This window comes from Balaenoptera physalus, assembly GCF_965194825.1.
Source record: "Balaenoptera physalus genome assembly, chromosome: 14".
NCBI lineage: Eukaryota > Metazoa > Chordata > Mammalia > Artiodactyla > Balaenopteridae > Balaenoptera > Balaenoptera physalus.
This window is the reverse complement of record NC_138893.1, coordinates 50901719-50918757: the sequence shown is the minus strand read 5'-3', so window position 1 is coordinate 50918757 and position 17039 is coordinate 50901719. Positions and strand designations below refer to the sequence as shown.

General features: G+C 38.9%; 1 protein-coding gene across 1 annotated transcript in view; it reads left to right on the top strand.

Annotated features, from left to right (window-relative positions):
* The first annotated feature begins 445 nt into the window (after window positions 1-445).
* The window catches only part of WNT8B (Wnt family member 8B), a 30684-nt gene continuing 14090 nt past the window's right edge, over window positions 446-17039 (top strand). Inside the window, exon 1 of the mRNA XM_082425423.1 lies at window positions 446-2185. Within this exon, the coding sequence (XP_082281549.1) occupies window positions 2118-2185 (68 nt within the window). The 5' untranslated portion in view covers window positions 446-2117. The remainder of the gene's footprint in view (window positions 2186-17039) is intronic.

Below are 17039 nucleotides of genomic sequence, written 5' to 3'. Positions count from 1 at the left end.
ATCTTTCCTTTGTGGGAAAAAATTCTGAGGGCATGGGAAAGTGCATCAAGAAACTTGTTTTAAATTAGCTCTCCCTTTTCACAGAAAGATCACCGAAGTCCGTTCTACCTCCTACAAGTTTTCCATCCCCTCAGAATTCCCTAGTCAAGTAAATGGAGAGAACCCTGTCCTCATCTCAGGGAAGAAGTCAAGATTGAAATTCATGAGTCATCATGCCTTGCTTTCCTAGGACTTGACTCTGGGTCTTAAATAGACTCTGCAGCTCTCTTTCTGAATGACAAAAGAGAGAAGGACCTGCAAAGGGTACAAAGTTTCAGTTATAAGATGAACAAATTCTAATGTACAGCATGTTGACTGTAATTAACAATACTGTATTGGACACTTGAAATTTGCTAAGAGAGTAGATCTCAGGTGTTCTCACCATACACACACACACACACACACACACACACACACACACACACACCCCGTTACCATGTGAGGTGATGAATGTATGAATTAACTTGATTGTGGTAATCATTTCACAATAGAGACATATCAAACCGTCACATTGGACACCTTAAATATATACAATTTTCATTTGTTAATTACACCTCAAAGCTGAGGAGAAACAAAGAGTGAGTAAAGGACCTAAAGTTGTTTGTATGGGGGTCAAAACTGACTGAGCTCATCTCACACTAAGGAATCTCAAATAAAGATCTGGAAGATTCAAAATGGACATAAGGTTAACGGTCAAAATTCAAGTCAAGAGCCCTAAATCTTCTGGCCTGAATAATCCAGTAATGAATTAATCTAATAATTCTTTGTTTTCCAGTTCCCTTTGCCAGTGTAGATCTGGCCAGAGAGGGTTCTGAAGCAAGAGAAATAAATGGATGGAAACGAAGACAGACCATTGTCTCTGGGGAGCCCTGAGGAAAGGTGATGCAGATGCTAAAGCAGATGTGACCATGTGGAAATATGTTGGGGGCCCTTTGGGTTCCTGCATTGTGACTCCGGTGACCCTTCCTTTTTAGTAGAACAGAAGGGACAGCAGCTCCGAGATGTGAGAGCAAGAAACTTGGGCACCCTCCTGGCTTCACCGTAGGGAGGTGGCTGCCTATTGAAATTTCATCCCTTCTTCGAAGCTCAAATTCTACCTTCTTCAGAAAACCTTCCCCAAATAAGCCTATATGATTTATAGTCAGTTTGTAGCGACTTAATACCTTACTAAATTTCATTCTTGTATTATCACCTTACTAGGTTGTAAATGTCTCTAGGGCAGAAATCCTGTTTTGGTTTTAAAAAACGTCCACAATGTCTAGTGTAGGGTTGAGAATGTAATAGGTGTTCAACAAGTAAGCGTTCAATGGAAAAGTTGAAAGGAAGAAACCATCAGGCTCCCTAAAGTTTCCTAAGCTTCTTTCTAACTTAAAGAATACCGGAGACGGTTGGGTCATATCCCTGCATTCTCAAATTAGAGGGCTGAGGTCCACCCAGTACATGGTATATTTTTCTCTGAAGAAAGCTACCCTGAATGCAAATTAAGCCTCAAAGCCCTACAAAGGACAACCGGGAAAGCACAGTCCCTTCTAAATCCCCTTGGGGACCAGGCTTCCCTCTCGGTGTGTCTGTGTCTGTGGTGAGTGTGCATGGGTGAGGGAGGCTGGGGGGGTGGGGTGGGAGGGCAGAGGCGGGAGGGAGGAGAGAGACTCCATGCAGTGATTATGTGGAGGGGATTTGCTATGTCCCTTTCTTCCTCCCCCCACCTTCTTTCTTTGTCCTCTTTCTCCGTGTTCCTCTCTTTGTCCCCTTTTCCTCGTCCCCTTCTTCTGCATTTGTCTGGGAGGATCCTGGAGTGTTCTTTTGATCGACTCAATCTTTCTCTGGCACTTGAGTTCTGATTGGCTGAAGGACTTAGAGGGGGGAAAAAAACTTTAATTAAGTAGATAATCTCTTCTTTGGAAGTTTGGCAGCTCCATTTCACCTCCCCTTAACTCTGTTTGGGATCGCTTACACACCAAGGAAGTTGGGGTTTGAGGAGAATTCCACCCCACTACCACTGAGGAGAATACTTTCCCATCTTACCTCTCTGTCTCCCAAGTTTTTAGAATTTTCTATCCTTGTCACTCCAGAGGATTATGTTGCTTATGAAGCCTTCTGTGTGCATCTTTGTTTTCACCTGTGTCCTCCAACTCAGCCACACCTGGTAAGTAACCTGGACTCTTACCTGGAACTGGGAATAGGTAAATGTATGTAATCTATTGGAGAGAGCTTATTTTCATTTCCAGAACTGTTGGAAGCCTTGGGATCTCTCCTAGGAAAAAAATTGTTCCGTGGAGTAGGGCTCTTCCTAAATTTATGGCTGGTTTTAGTAAATCTTTAGGACCCCAGGTAATAAAGGAATGGATGATCAGATGGGCAGAGGGGTTCTTACTTTTATAAGTTTCTGGACCACAAATATTCTAAGTCTTTTGGGGGGAAATGGACAGTACCCCTTTTTACCAAATCCTGATGTCCGCATTGTGGAGAAGAAGAAGGTGGTTCAAAGCAGGTTCTACCGTCAGCTGAATCTGATCTTTGAGGTGAAGGCTGGAGACAAAATTCAATGGGATCTTATTTTGCGTTTTCTGACTTAATTTTTTTCAGAATATTCTAAGTAACTGCCCATATTGACACTTCCTAGAGACTAAAAATTAGCTCGAGCTACCGAGTTGCTAGTGGGTTAATAAACGTGTTTGAAATAAACTGCTTTAGAAATCTAAACTTCTCTACAAATGTATTTAATTTATTCCATTTACACAAATTTCTAAATTGCTGAGAAAATGTGTGTGAAAGTGCTTTGTAAGCTATAAACCATTGCACAAATGATAGATGATATTGTCATCATTTTCATTTAGCTCTTGGAAACCATATAAGGATCTATATATGGAAATGTTAATAAGCGAGTATGCAATAACATACAGAAGTAAGACCTGGGAGATGCATGTTGCTAAGGTGTTTCGAATTTCTCTCCAATTAAGATATAAACTCAGTTTCTCTATCAGTTCTAATTTTGCCCATCTGTGTAACCAAGATATAAATCCAATTGCTACATTAACTATTGAGAAAACAAGAATAGGAATTTCTTTGCTGAAATCAGCTTCCTATGCTAGTTGAGAGTGTATTCTTATCTTTAGTGAGTATAGCCATCTTTATTAGAGAGTCGATCAGAAGTATGCCAAATTAATACAGTTTGCAAGTTAACGCAATAATTTGCAACATCACCGATTATAAACTGAACCACCGAATAACTGGTCGATTTTTAATTGGCATTTTAATTAAATATTTCATGTTAAAAAAAAATCTGTCTTCTCTCTCCTTCATGAGAACAAAAAGACAAAAGGGAGAGCAGACTATTTCAGAGCATTTCTACTGACGTTCATGGTATTCTTCAGCTGATTCAGTATCAGCAAAAGAGAAACACGAGATTCCTTTCCCCAGTCACCAGGGCAGTGTGAAGAATTGTTCTATAAAAAATACCTTTACTGTGTGTTCCTTCCCTGCTGGAGGGGGTCATGTTCATTTCATTCCGATACTGACACAGCCACACTGAAAGGTGGCTGGGTTGCTTGTCTGTCCAAATTCAAGTGTCTGGATTCAAAAGGAGACAAGAAAAAAAGAGATGTGAAAGAAAGTTCTAATTTAAAAACAGGGTTTAAGAACCCCTTCTCTCCTTGCCTGACTTTGAGGAGAAAATGTACAAATCTCCTGTATAATGCAATTAGATTTTAATTGCTTTTCCCCTATAAGCCCCAATTTGAATGAAACATTTCTACTTTGCCAAGAGTCTGGTTTGGGTAGCATTTGAAAGTGATTTTTAAACTTCACATTAAATCTTGGTTATTCTTATAATGGAACTATCAGGGTTTTGCATAAGGTCATCCGCCCCTTTGTGCCATGCAGAGAAATTTGACCAACCGCAGCCTTTCAGAGTTTCTCTTAATACTTCATTATCAACCTTTTATGTGAGGACCTCAAAAGCATTTAACAAATATAGAACCACAATTTCTGCTTGGCTGTTCAATTGTAGGCTTTCCTGAAATTACTGTCTAAAAGAGTCCATCAGCAGAAATTCCTGGGCTTTAAAAGGAGAGAATAAAGATGACATTCACCTACAACATGCAGTTTTACTAGGTATCTCAGTGCAAGATAATTGGGTGGGAGTTGGTGGGGGGGAAGCATTCTCCACAGTTTCTTCTTGTTGGGACACTTCTGAGGATAATTTCCTTTAGTAACTTGAGAAAAATCTTTACTTTGAATTTGTTTTTCTTAATCCTAATGGCTCCAACAAACAAACAAAACAAAAAACAACAACAACAAAAAAAACAGAGAGAGAGAATGGGAACACATGAATGCATGATACAGCCAAGCAGATGGAGACAGTTGTAATGGTGGCCAGAGATAAACCAATTTGACTTTTCACTTCCAATATACTTACTTATCTGGCATGAACAGGCCTAGAACATGTTTTTCTTTAACTCTTACCTTCATTTTACTCCCAATGATGTCTCATAATGATACTGGGTCTTGCTCAGTTCTATCCATTTCTCTCTCTCTCGCTCTCTCTCTCTGCTCCACTCAATAACCAAATCAGAAAGATGCACTGGGACATAGAGGTTAACGCTGGCTCTGCCCTCATTCTTTAACAGAGATCACTGCCTCTCCTTCTTTCCAAAGGAGTTAAATAGGGTCATTCTCTTTACTGCAGTAGAGCAAGAATTTATCTGAAATCTCTGGGTTTTAAGGCAGCTTTTGACATACATAATTCCTTGGTTCTCTCCAGGTACATTTTTAGGGTAACCTTTCTATGGCTCTTGAAATTTCATCTGATAATGACATGCAGAACCCCTGATTAGCAAGCGCTTCAATTACCATGTGTGTGTGTGGGGGGGGGGTTGAGTCCATGTTCTCACCAAGCATCATCTATAGTTTATTATTGTCCACATATATGTGAAACTATTTTTCATATATATTATGAACAATAAAATACACACTTATTTAAAAATTATTGAATTCATGGTAATTTGTTGTTATATTAAGTTTTTGTTGAGTTCTTCCCACTGACAGATAAAAAAAGAACAGGTGAGAATCCACTAAACTTTGTCAGATTAAAAAGGGATTCTCATCCTCACAGAGGTTGGGAATCTGCAAAGTTGGGCAAATAAAAAGTAAGGTGTGTGAAATTGCTTTGAAATTAGGAAAATAATATGCCAATATAAAAGATTCACATACCTAATAGCTTCCCTTCTCAATACAAAAAAGTTTATAGTCCATAAAAAAAGGCTTGGTATTCGTGGAGTAACTCGGAGGTGGATTAGGTTGGCAGCTGCACTGTAGGAAGTCCTTCTAAGGGCTTGAGACATGATCACTGAAATTTAATTCCCATTTTGTCATTGATTTCTCAATAGTGGAGCCCTGCATTTTTCCTTTCAGTGTCTCTATATCTCTTGCCATAGATAATAATATTAATATAATAATAATTATTATCATTTACAAAGGCTGTGAGGTCTGGGAGGAGACACTTCATTACAGCTTTTCTTACAAAGCCAGTTTGTATAAACGATGGGGAGGATGCTCCGTGGTGCAGCTTCAGTTTTGTGTGCGTAGATGATAATATGACACAAAGAAAGATCTCCTTGCTGTGATATTATATAGAGAAAAATGGGGGTATTTTTAAAAAGGCTAGAAGAAAAGGAGTTTCATTCCAAACCCTCTCTCTTCCATGGAAAGAATTTACTTTTTTTTTTTTTCTTTTTCCCAGCTGGGACAATTGGTTTAATGCTGCTCCATTTTGGGTAATGCTAATTCTCTCTGGGACTATTAATAAAATCCCTTTTTCCTGGGCTCCATTTATTCTTTTCTTTTTTTATGCAACTGATATGATCAAATTCTCTTAATCTGCTGGCTGATTTTATTATTATTATTATTATAAGTCAGGACATTTGCAAAGGATTTTATTTGCTCACATTTTGGTGAAATGGTTTTTTTGGCTAAAAGAGTCCAAAGATTCCACCAGAACTTTGCCATCTACTCATCCTTAAAGACTTAGTTCAGGTAGTCCCTCCTCCAGGAAGTCTTCCCAGGTTAAATTAGCTACCTCTGTTCTCTGCTCCCCTTTTTCACATTTTGTAGTTTAAAAGTAGAAAGTTGCCTGGTTTGCTGAAGTTCTTACTGCTATATAGCTATAGACTCCTGAGAAAGGGTAACTTATGATTAGCTTTGGCTCCGCCCCATATCCTGGGACACAATCTATACTCAGGAATAATAATATTGTGAACCAACATTTAGTGAGCGTTCACTATGTAACTTGGCCAAAGACACACAGCTTGTCAGTAGTGAGACAGGAATTTGACTCTACACCACTTGCTATTCTGAGCCACTAAACTATCCTGTGTCAGACAAGACTCTGGTTTGTTTCCTCTGCCCATGATTTGTAGCTCAGTAGCCAGAATACTGGACCATGCTCCTTCATTCTGTGGCCGGACTTCTTTCTCTGTCTGGCACTCCAATTCTTCTGGGAATTTTTAATGATATTAACAGTTTAGTCTGACAAAGATGCAGAAGGCTGGCATTGAGAAACAAAAGCTTGTACCTGGTTAGTATTTTTATTTTTTAATGTATTTCTTCTGTTAGCTTATTTAAATTGTCTCTTACATTTATTTACCCATAGAATTTATTTTTATTTCACTCCTTTCATCCCACCAAAAACTATCTGCAGTCTCTTTGATTTGGATTAGATGTGTGAAGTATTGGATTTTGCCCTAAACCTCAAATTACTTGTTCTTTTCAACACAGTGGGTTTGTGTTTGTTTGGAGATCAGTTCAAAAACTTCTGTACTATCTGTACTGCCTCTGATGTTAAAAGTTTATGTATAGCATAAGGAAGCTAGCTCTGACTATATTTTCCTAAGAATAAAGACCTATATTTGCAGCATCTGTTAGGATTTCCAGGAGTTCAAGAATTATTGTGGGTGTCCTTCATTTCTTCATTTTTCATTTCATTTCATTTCATAACAGCTTTTAAATAAACACTTGGAATCTTTAGAGCTCTTTCGTCTTTTGATTATCAAAGTAACTAGCCAATGGTAAAAACAAATTTCCCAACATCCCTAATTCAAGCACATGATGGGGAGATGTGTAGAATAAATGTATAGTGTTGATCTTCAAAAATAAAAACCCCAGCCAAAACTAAAATCAATAAAAATAAATAAAATTAAAAAAAAATAAAAATAAAAATAAAAACCCCAAACAGAAAAAAAACCTCTTTCCTATTTCCATCGGAAAGGCAGAGGAGAATTCATAGGGCTTAGAGAGAGAGGTCAGTACAATTTTTCTTAGGATAAACCCTCATTTTTCAGAAAGCAGATTTTTCTTCCTAGGTAAAAGATCATGCTGGGTTAACAGTTGGGGGAACTCTGAGCTTGGTTCACATAAATAACATTTCCCACTGCCTCCCATTTGAAATATACCTACACTCGGAGGGCCTCTTGAAAGAAACTACCATCCACTTTGGACAGACTCTCTAGCCTCATTATAAGCCAAACTTTTATGGTTTGTTTTTCTCAATCTTTACTGTCGGCTCTTGTTATTGATCATATCATTTCACTGTATGCTTCTAAGGTCAGAGTTTTCTCCAGGCCAAGAGAAATCAGAACATAGGGGTATCATTTAAACTTACCATTATCTGACCAGTTCAAACTCACTCTTCTTAATAGGATGTTTTCCCAAATTCAGCCTCCTGCAGTACCAGCACAGTACGAGGCTATGTGCCAGTAGTCTCAATAAGACCCTGTAAGTGAGCCAATAGTTCAATCTTTCTATGCAACTCCATAGATGAAATTCTTATGTTTACTAGGTCAAGCTTAAACCATCCTGCATGAGGAAAAATTCCCCTTCATTCAAAACTGTAATTCTCTTTTGCTACCATAAATCACAGTCCTTTTGCTTTACTCAGGCTCTCCATATAAGACTTTGAAGGTTCCTTTCCATACTACCCAAGATAATAAATAGTGATAGTGAACCATTTTATCGTGTCTGGCATTTCTTCTTGTTAATCCAAGGCATCTGGTAGAGCCTAGACTGCATAGATGATTGGTTCTGTTTGGATTATTCACTCTGTTGTTTAATTTTATGTTGTGAACATTTTCATTTTCTTACAAAGATAGCGAGAACAGCATATATAATGAACCCCCTTAGCTCAGTTTCAACAGTTATCAACTGCAAGCTCCTCTTGCTTCATCTATACTTTCTTGTAACATTGTCAACTGCATATATTTCTCTTTGTTTAAATCTTGCAAATACTACCATGGTTCAAAATAGGAAAAAGAATGATAGGAAAAGGAATCTTGTGTCTGAGAGATCTTGAGCCAGTAATTAGAGTGAATCTTGGGGAACATCATACAGATATGACTGCCCTTGGGGGAAAAATCAAGAATACAAATGAGTAAAAAGAGAAAATTTATTCAAAAAAATATTTGAATTTATTTCTATTTGAGCTGTGGCTGGTTAGCAAAAGCAACAGAAATTGATAACTGGGTCAGATTGAGGAAAGAAAATTTTACCATCCATTTGGATTTTGTTCCATTAAGTAATGAAAATGGTACCAAAGTGCCAATGCCTGTCAATTTTCCTGCCTTGAACTGGTCACCTAGTTGTGTTGTAGGATAATTTTTATGGTTACCATGCATACCTCCCTTCTTGATCCTGATATAAACTGACTGATTCATCAATGCAACTGAGAACATGAATATTTTCTAAAGTCTGCACTACAGGGACCAACGTTACAAGATCATAAAACAAAACAAAATTCTTTGCCTTCATAACAATCCTGGAAGAGGTTCCTGCAATCCCAGGCTTTCTGGGAACAGTGGTTTGAGCTGTACCTTAGCAGCTTTCGCTTAGAGACCACAGAATGGAGAATGAGTACAGCTTATTCCCAGCTACAGTCCTCATTTACATGCTGAATGCTGAAGTGCTTTTCTGTAGCTCAGTGTTTCTCAGCAGAGTTTGCTACAATACATAAAGAAGGAAGGAAATGAGGACAAGGAAAGAGAACCTATCACTCTATAAAATATCCTGAAATACAAATGACTTTTCAGTTTCAAGGGAAAAGATTATCCCTTGAAAATCTGTGATTTGCTTGGGAAGGAACCTGAGATTGTTTTGCAGAGACCCATGATACACAGTTGTCTGTAGGCTATTATATTATCTTTGTCAGTACTTACTTGGCAAGGCCTAGATCTGAGATAATGTGGGATTTTAATATAAATATTAAGGACAACTGCTAAAACTGAGGCATCTGTTTAACTTTTCTTTCTTCCTGTCTTCCTTCCTTTTCCTTCCTCCCTTCCTTCCTTTCTTCCTTTCTTTCTTTTTCTTTCTTTCTTCCTTCCTTCCTTCTTTCCTTCCTTCCTTCTTTCCTTCCTTCCTTCCTTCCTTTCCTTCCTTCCTTCCTTCTTCCTTTCTTCCTTTCTTCCTTCCTTCCTTTCTTTCTTTCTTTCTTTCTTTCTTTCTTTCTTTCTTCTTTCTTCCTTCCTTCCTTCCTTCCTTCCTTCCTTCCTTCCTTCCTTCCTTCCTTTCTTTCTTTCTTTCTTTCCTCCTTGCCAAGTGGCTTACAAGATTTTTTCCCCTAATATTTTAGGGCACTGCATTATAATATAGAAAATTCACATTTATATAAAACAGTTTGAGAATTATTTATAGGGCTGAATTCCCTTTGAAGAAAGAGAGGGAGTTTAAATCCATGAAATAGATATGGGGATATCACCAAAACTACACATTTGTTAATTTTTCCTTTTATACATATCTTGAAAAAAACCTTCACTTGGCCCCAATCTTCACTGCAATCATTTCTTTCTCTCTTTCCTTTCATATCTGTACTCCTTCAATGAATCTATACTAGCTACTTTCATTTCATAACTGTTTACTCACTGTAATCTGGCCTCTGTTCTATTTAATCTACTGAAATACAAATGTTTAAGTAGGAGGAAACTTGCCTTTGAAATTCTGAATCCTTCTCTTCCCTTCAAGACTTCAGCTATCTTGTGCCTTCTACTTCCTAATCCCTCCCCATAACTAAATAGGAAAGAGCCTGATTTCAATTATTTCTACTTTACAGTGGATAAGAATTAGTCATGCTGGTCACTCTTAGAAAAAGCTGCGTTTTAAACTTAACTCTAATTGTACAGTGAATTATTTCTAGCTTAAATATCCTCAGGTATTGTCAGCAAAGGTAGTGAAAGTGTTTGGACCAATGAGATATTATGTCGCAGTCACTAGTAAGGCTCACCTTCTATGTACGTAATTGTGTATGTACGTTTCTGTGTGTGTGCTGGTGCGTGTGTGCTCTGTGGGACTGATGTTGTAGAGGCTGGAGTCACGATGAAGTTTGCTCAGAAAGAGCTGTCCCTGGGCTTTCCCCGGCCCAGTGCATCTCATGAGCTCTATGAGGTGAAAAACCTGGCCTTCAGACATTCATTCTAAGAGAAAGTTGTTTCACTGGGGCATCTTCTAGCAGCTCCCCTACACTGGACCCTCCCCTTAACCTTTCCCCTGTACTCTCTCTGTGCCAAATCACCAGATGGAGATCTGTATCTACATTCGTTTACAACCACTTCTTCTTTTCCCTGGGCCATCACCCAAAGTTATTATAAACCGATGGTCTCTCCTGAAGTAGGCCAACTAGAGCTTCATGACCCAAAGACTTTCTATGGACCTCAAAGGGCAGGGAGAAACCAAACCTGTTATTCAAGGACTTGTGGGGAAAGTGAAAGGAGGCAGAAGAAAGGAGGGGATGAGAGGGCATTGAGATGAAAGTCCTTGGCATTGAGAGGAAAACACCAAATTCTGGAGAATTATATTTAGAACCTTTGCTTTTTAAAAACATGTGTGCAGAAGGGAAAAAGGGACTCCTAACTTAAATCAAAACCATATCAACCACTGGGATTCAAATGTATCTGGGCACACTTGGGAAGCTAGTGAGGCTGGCCTGCAAGGCTTTCTGCATGAGATTGAGTTCTTTCCTGGGAGGGAACTCTCATACTGAGGGGAGAGGGAATCATGTGCACAAACTTAGCCCAGTAACAAGGTCCTGGTCAGGCAAAGGGAGAAGCAAGTCTGCAGATAGCATAGTGCTGGGTGCTCCTGGTCCTGTGCCATGGAGCCACACAGAAGCAGGCATGTGTCCTCACCAGGGCGGCTGCACCCCTCACGGTACAAGGTGATGTGCTACAGACTGCCTCATGGGCTACCCTAGTTTGGAGAAAGCCCGCAAATAGGGAGAAATGGGTACAGCTAATTGGATAATGGTTGCAACCGCTTGTCCATAATGAGACATAGCTAACAGAGAATGGGAACTTGTAATTTTCTAGAACTTCCCAAGGGGGTAAAATAAAGTAAAATTTCTTCAAATGGTATCAGGTGAAGAGGGCTTTAAAAATTTGAGTGTATGGATCTATGGATGACAAATGTTAGGTAAGAAAAGACAAACAAAAGAAACTTGGAGACTTTCCAAGAGCTAAAAGAGAAGCTGTGGCATTTGTATTTGGGTTGATCTAAAGTCCCTCCCCTCCTGTCCCAGATCCCTGGGAAAATTTTTTGCTGGTGATCAGGTTGATTATGGAATAGGCAATTCAGGAGGCCATATAGGCCACAAGAAAAGATATGTAATGTTGAAAGGTGTGGGTGTTTGTGCCCTAGATCAAAGAATTTTGAATTGTGGTTAGATTATGGCCAGATTACAGCCACTGAGGTGCTGCAAGTTTAGAAGGTCCCTAGAGCAGAGAAGCAATGGGGAAATGATAGAAAATCCACAGGGCTCTGCTTTAGCAGTTACCCACAACCTCAAAACTACTAATGCATCTGCATCTGTGGATGGCTGCTTAACAAGTGTTGAAAAGATACTTAGTAATGAAGAGAATAGCAAGGACTTAAACTCACGTTAAAAGGAAGGGGAAGGAACTTGTTAATGTTGATGTTAGAGAAGTCGTGGCAAAAGGTAGTAAAGACAGGCAAAAGGACACAATTTGGCCAACCAGCCCAGATGGGAGTGAGTATCAGCAGAGGTTACTTTGAGTGAAACATTACTGTGAGAGCTCAGGATGACTGATGGAAAAAGAGAAAGAGAGAGAGAGAGATCTGATTGCTCTCTCAAATTCTTACTGTTGGTAAATTAACTTGGGAGAAGAATGAAATAGCATTAGAAGCTTGTAGGAAAAAGCATAGGCCAAAAAATGAGTTAAAGACTCACTTCAAGGTTTATGACAAGAGTGTGGAGGTCGTCTAAGAATATAAAATCATAGTCATGGCATTAAAGACTTCCGTGAGTAAAAGTAGTTAGCTTGTTTCCTAGAGGACAGAGGGCCCCTAGATAAAGATTCAGAATCCTTGTGGGCATATTCCATTACCCCCAGATATTTTAGCCTTGGAATGAGGAAGGTGGGCATAAACAGGGCAGCTGTAATCACCAGGAAAACACCAATACCAAGAAAAAATTGCAGGGAAGGAATGAGATCCACGGTTTTAACACTCAGTGCAATCAGAGACTCAGCGCCTCAAGGCAGTGACCAGTGAGAGCTTTGGGAACTACCGAAACCAGAAGGTGCTCCATCCAGACACAACAGAAGAGAATGTCCACCTATCTGTTACTGTTGCAGTTGGAGCAGCCATTTTCCAGAAGACTGAGGCAAAAATTTGAGTCTCCCAGGCCCTCAAATTATACCTAGGTATCAGATGCTTGTAGGCACCTCCCTGTTCTCCCGCCGACCAGTGCTTCTCAAAGCGGACTCTCAGGATCATCTGCAATACAACCGTCTCGGGAACGTGTACATGCAGATTCCGACCCACTCTCCCATCACCACTGCCCAACAAGAGTCTCTGGAGCTGGGGGCCTTCATGTTTAATAAACCCCAGAAGATTCTCATGCACTCTACAAATAATACATCTGGATTGTTTTTCACATGACTGTAATGAAGTCCATTCTCCAAATCTCTGGCACTCCAGATTATGTATACACATATGTACGTTACATTCTTATTTTTACATAATTATAGATTTGCAGAAGGTTGCGAAGAAACATACAGGGAAGTCCTATGCACCCTTTCCCCAGCCTCACCGTGTAAACATCTTACAACTGTAGTACAATATCCATAAAACTCATTCAGACTTCACCAGTTTTACATACTCCAAGTCTGCACTTCACTGTCCTAGACTAATGGAGCACCTCTAAAAGAATGCCAAAGCAAGACAGATGGTAGGAGACAGGAGGTAGAGAAAGAATCCAGTCCTGTCCAGGCCAGGCACTATGGCCACCTGACAGTTAAAGGGGATTGGTGGAGTGTGGTTGTTGCTTACACCCTCCTCCACTGGGGAGATGCTGACACCAAAGTAACCCTCTTCAGGCATCTGGGGACAGGGGCAGGGCTAGAGCTTCAGTCAGAGTCTTACTGAGAAATTATCCTGCTTATCTGGCCAGACCCTAGTCTCCATGTGTTTGCTTTTGAGCCATTGGAAACTGTCAGCTTCCAAGGTAATAAAGAGTCTTCCGTAAAATCAGAAAGTTCACTGGTGCTTATTCTTCAGAGTCATTATAGGAGTGGAAGAGGTCCAGGGTGGGTGAATCAATAATGGCCAGGGTGTCAAGACTAAGCACACTGCTCTTGGGTGGGCAAAGGCACTTTTTGCATGAGGTCCCTGAAAGCCGATCCCAAGAAAGGTATGAACAGAACACTACAGAGTCTCTAGTTAATACTTTTTAAAATTGCTCATTTCCTTGCAAGGATGGCACCCTTTGAAAGGGCCACCTTTTGAAGGGGCTCCAGGCTGGGTCCACCACTTGGATTCAGCATATATAGGCAGATCAGGAAAACTGGTAAGGCTCAGGCCCCAGAAGTTTATCTAAATGAGTGACTATGGAGTCTTCCCAGGAGAGGATTCTCTCTAAAGGAAGGGAATTGAGAAGATCCAGCTATAAAGCTTGTCACTGGAATTTGTTAGCAAGCCTCTCAGTTTCAGTTCAGTGAAGGAGGTTGGAGGGTGACTAGGAGTCTCTTTCCCAGGGGTTGTTATAAGCAAAAATAAAAGAATTATTTTGCTAAAACCCTGTAAGAACTTGTACACAAATGGCAGTTTTGATACCCAAGTGGAAAAGTTAAACTAAAAGGGGTTAAAAGACATTTGCCCCTACATTAAAAAAAAATAGACTTTTTAAAGGAGAAGTTTTAGGTTTATAGAAAACTAGAGCAGAAAGTACAGAGTTCCCATATATCTCCTCCACTTCTCCCCTGCACAGATTCCCCCCATTATTAACATCTTGCATTAGTGTGGTACATTTGTTTGTCCCTACTTTTTATGCATTGAACCCAATGTAAGCAGCAACAGTACCCCCAAAATGTGCCCAGGGGATGTGGTGGTAGATAAAGCAGAGCCTGGCAGATATGGGTGCCTGGTAGGCATGAAGCAGAAGGAAGAGCTGGAGCAATGGAATAATAGAAAAGCAGCAGAGACAATGTGATAGTTAACTGAGCTTTTTATGACTGTGTGCAAAACATCCCTGAGACCTCCAGGAAATACTTATCAAGAACTTTTTGGGATCAGGAGTCCTGGCTTAGTATGTGAGAATAAGAGCAAGAGAAATATGGGTTACAGAAAAGCACAGCAGTAAGGGAGTACATGCTCCAGAACCAGACTGACTAGGTTCCAACCCTGTCTTTACCATTTAACTAGCTGTGTGACGCTGGCTAACCACTCTATGTTTCAGTTTCTGTGTCTGTAAAATGGAAGACATACTAGTTTCTACCTTGTATAATTGTTGTAATAATTATGTGAGCTTAAAACATGTAAAGCAATAAAAATAGTATTTTGTGTTCACAGAATAAACACTCAGTAAGTAGTCCAGTACCTACCTCATGGGGTTGTTATAAAAATTGAAAATGATGTTATAGGTAAAGCACTCAGAGAGTTACTTACATACTCGATAAACGTTAACTATTATTTGTGTGATAGAAATTAAATTTTATATGTTATCAGTATATACACTGGAAAACTAACCAAAGGAGAGGAAACAATTATAAAATTTTTATTTGGCAGTGTAAAAGCAAAACTAACTACAGTTATTTATGTAAATTGCTTACTACTTATGCCTAATTACTATGAAGCACAATAACAATTATATATAGCATTAAGTGTGTCAGATTGACTTTGCTAAAAGTTTTGATTATAACATCAACCTCTGTATACATCTGCTCAGTGTTCATTGTCTGTTGCTCTTGTGGAATAATCTTCTGCTAATGTAGTACGCTCATCTACTCACAATGCTAGAGAATTAGTGGGAACACAGGCTTGCCACAAACTTCCTTCTCATAGTCCCCCAAATCCTTTTTCAGTCCCTTTAATCCTAGAATTTTCTGTTGATTCTGATGACCCTCCGATTATTTTTTCAAAACCTTTTAATTTGCTTTTATAGAGTACTTGCTATGTTCAAGGAACTATATTAGGAGCTGGAAGGGATACAATGATAATTAAGGCAGGCTCCACTTATAGTTGATTATAAGGGAATAAAGGAAAACCTTTACATGAGGCAGAAAAAAGATGCTGTGAGTCTTCAAAAATTCTGGCTGTGGCTTTGGAGCTAGTTACTAATTTAAGAATAAGTAAGATGTTTAAATAACATATTTATTGAGATATAATTCATATATTATAAAATTTACCCTCTTAAAGTGTACAAATCAATGGGTTTTAGTATATTCACAAATTTGTGCAACCCTCACCACAATCAATTTTAGAACATTTTCATCACCCTAAAAAGAAACCCCTTATCCATTAGCAGTCATGTCCCATTCTTCCATCCCTCAGTCCCTGGTAACTGCTAATCTACTTGCAGTTTCTATGGAATTGCTTGTTCTGGACACTTTGTATAAATGGAATCATATAATTTATGGCATTTTGTGTCTGGCTTCTTTCACTTAGAATGATATTTTCAAGGTTCATCCATGTTGTAGCATTTGTCAGTACTTCATTACTTTTTACAGCTGAATAATATTCCATTGTATGAATAGACCACAATTTATTCATCCATTCATCACTTGATAGACATTTGGGTTGTTTTTACTTTTTGGCTATCATGAATAATGCTGCTATGAACACTCATGTACAAGTTTTTGTTGGACACATGTTTTTAATTCTCTTGAGTAAATACCTAGGAGTGGAATTGCTGGGTCATATAGTAACTCCTTGTTTAACCGTTTGAGGAATTGCCAGACTATTCTCCAAGTAGCTGCACCATTTTTTAATCCCACCAGCAATGTATGAAGGTTCTGATTTCTCCACATCCTTGACAACACTTGTTATAGTCTTTTTAATTTTAGTTTAGTGGGTGAGAATTCTTGTTGTGTTTTTTATTTGTATTTCCGTGATGACTAACAATGTTGAGCATCTTATCATGTACTTAGTGGCCATTTGTATATCTTCTTTGGAGAAATGTCTATCCAGATCCTTTGTCTGTTTTCAAATTGGGTTATTTGCCTTTTTACTCTTTAGTTGTAAGTGCTCTTTATATGTTCTGGATACAAGTGTCTAACCAGATATATGACTTGTAAACATTTTCTCCCATTCTGTGGGTTGTCATTTTACTTTCTTGACTGTGTCTTTTGAAGCATAAAAGTTTTTAATTTTGATTCAGTCCAATTTATCTGTTTTCTTTGGTTATGTGTGCTTTTGGTATATCTAAAAAACCATTGCCTGACTCCAGGTCATGAAAAATTACACCTGTATTTTCTTCTAAGAGTTTTATAGTTTTAGCTCTTACATTTAGGTCTATGATCCATTTTTAGTTAATTTTTATATGGTGTGAGGTAGAGATCCAATCTCATTCTTTTGTATGTGGATATCCAGTTGTCTCAGCACTATTGGTTGAAAATACTAAGAATAGGTAAGATTTAACAGAACAGCATGAGCAAAGGTATAGAGGCATGAATGCATGGACTTCCACGAATAGCAACTGGTTCAGCTTGACTAGAGGATTGGAC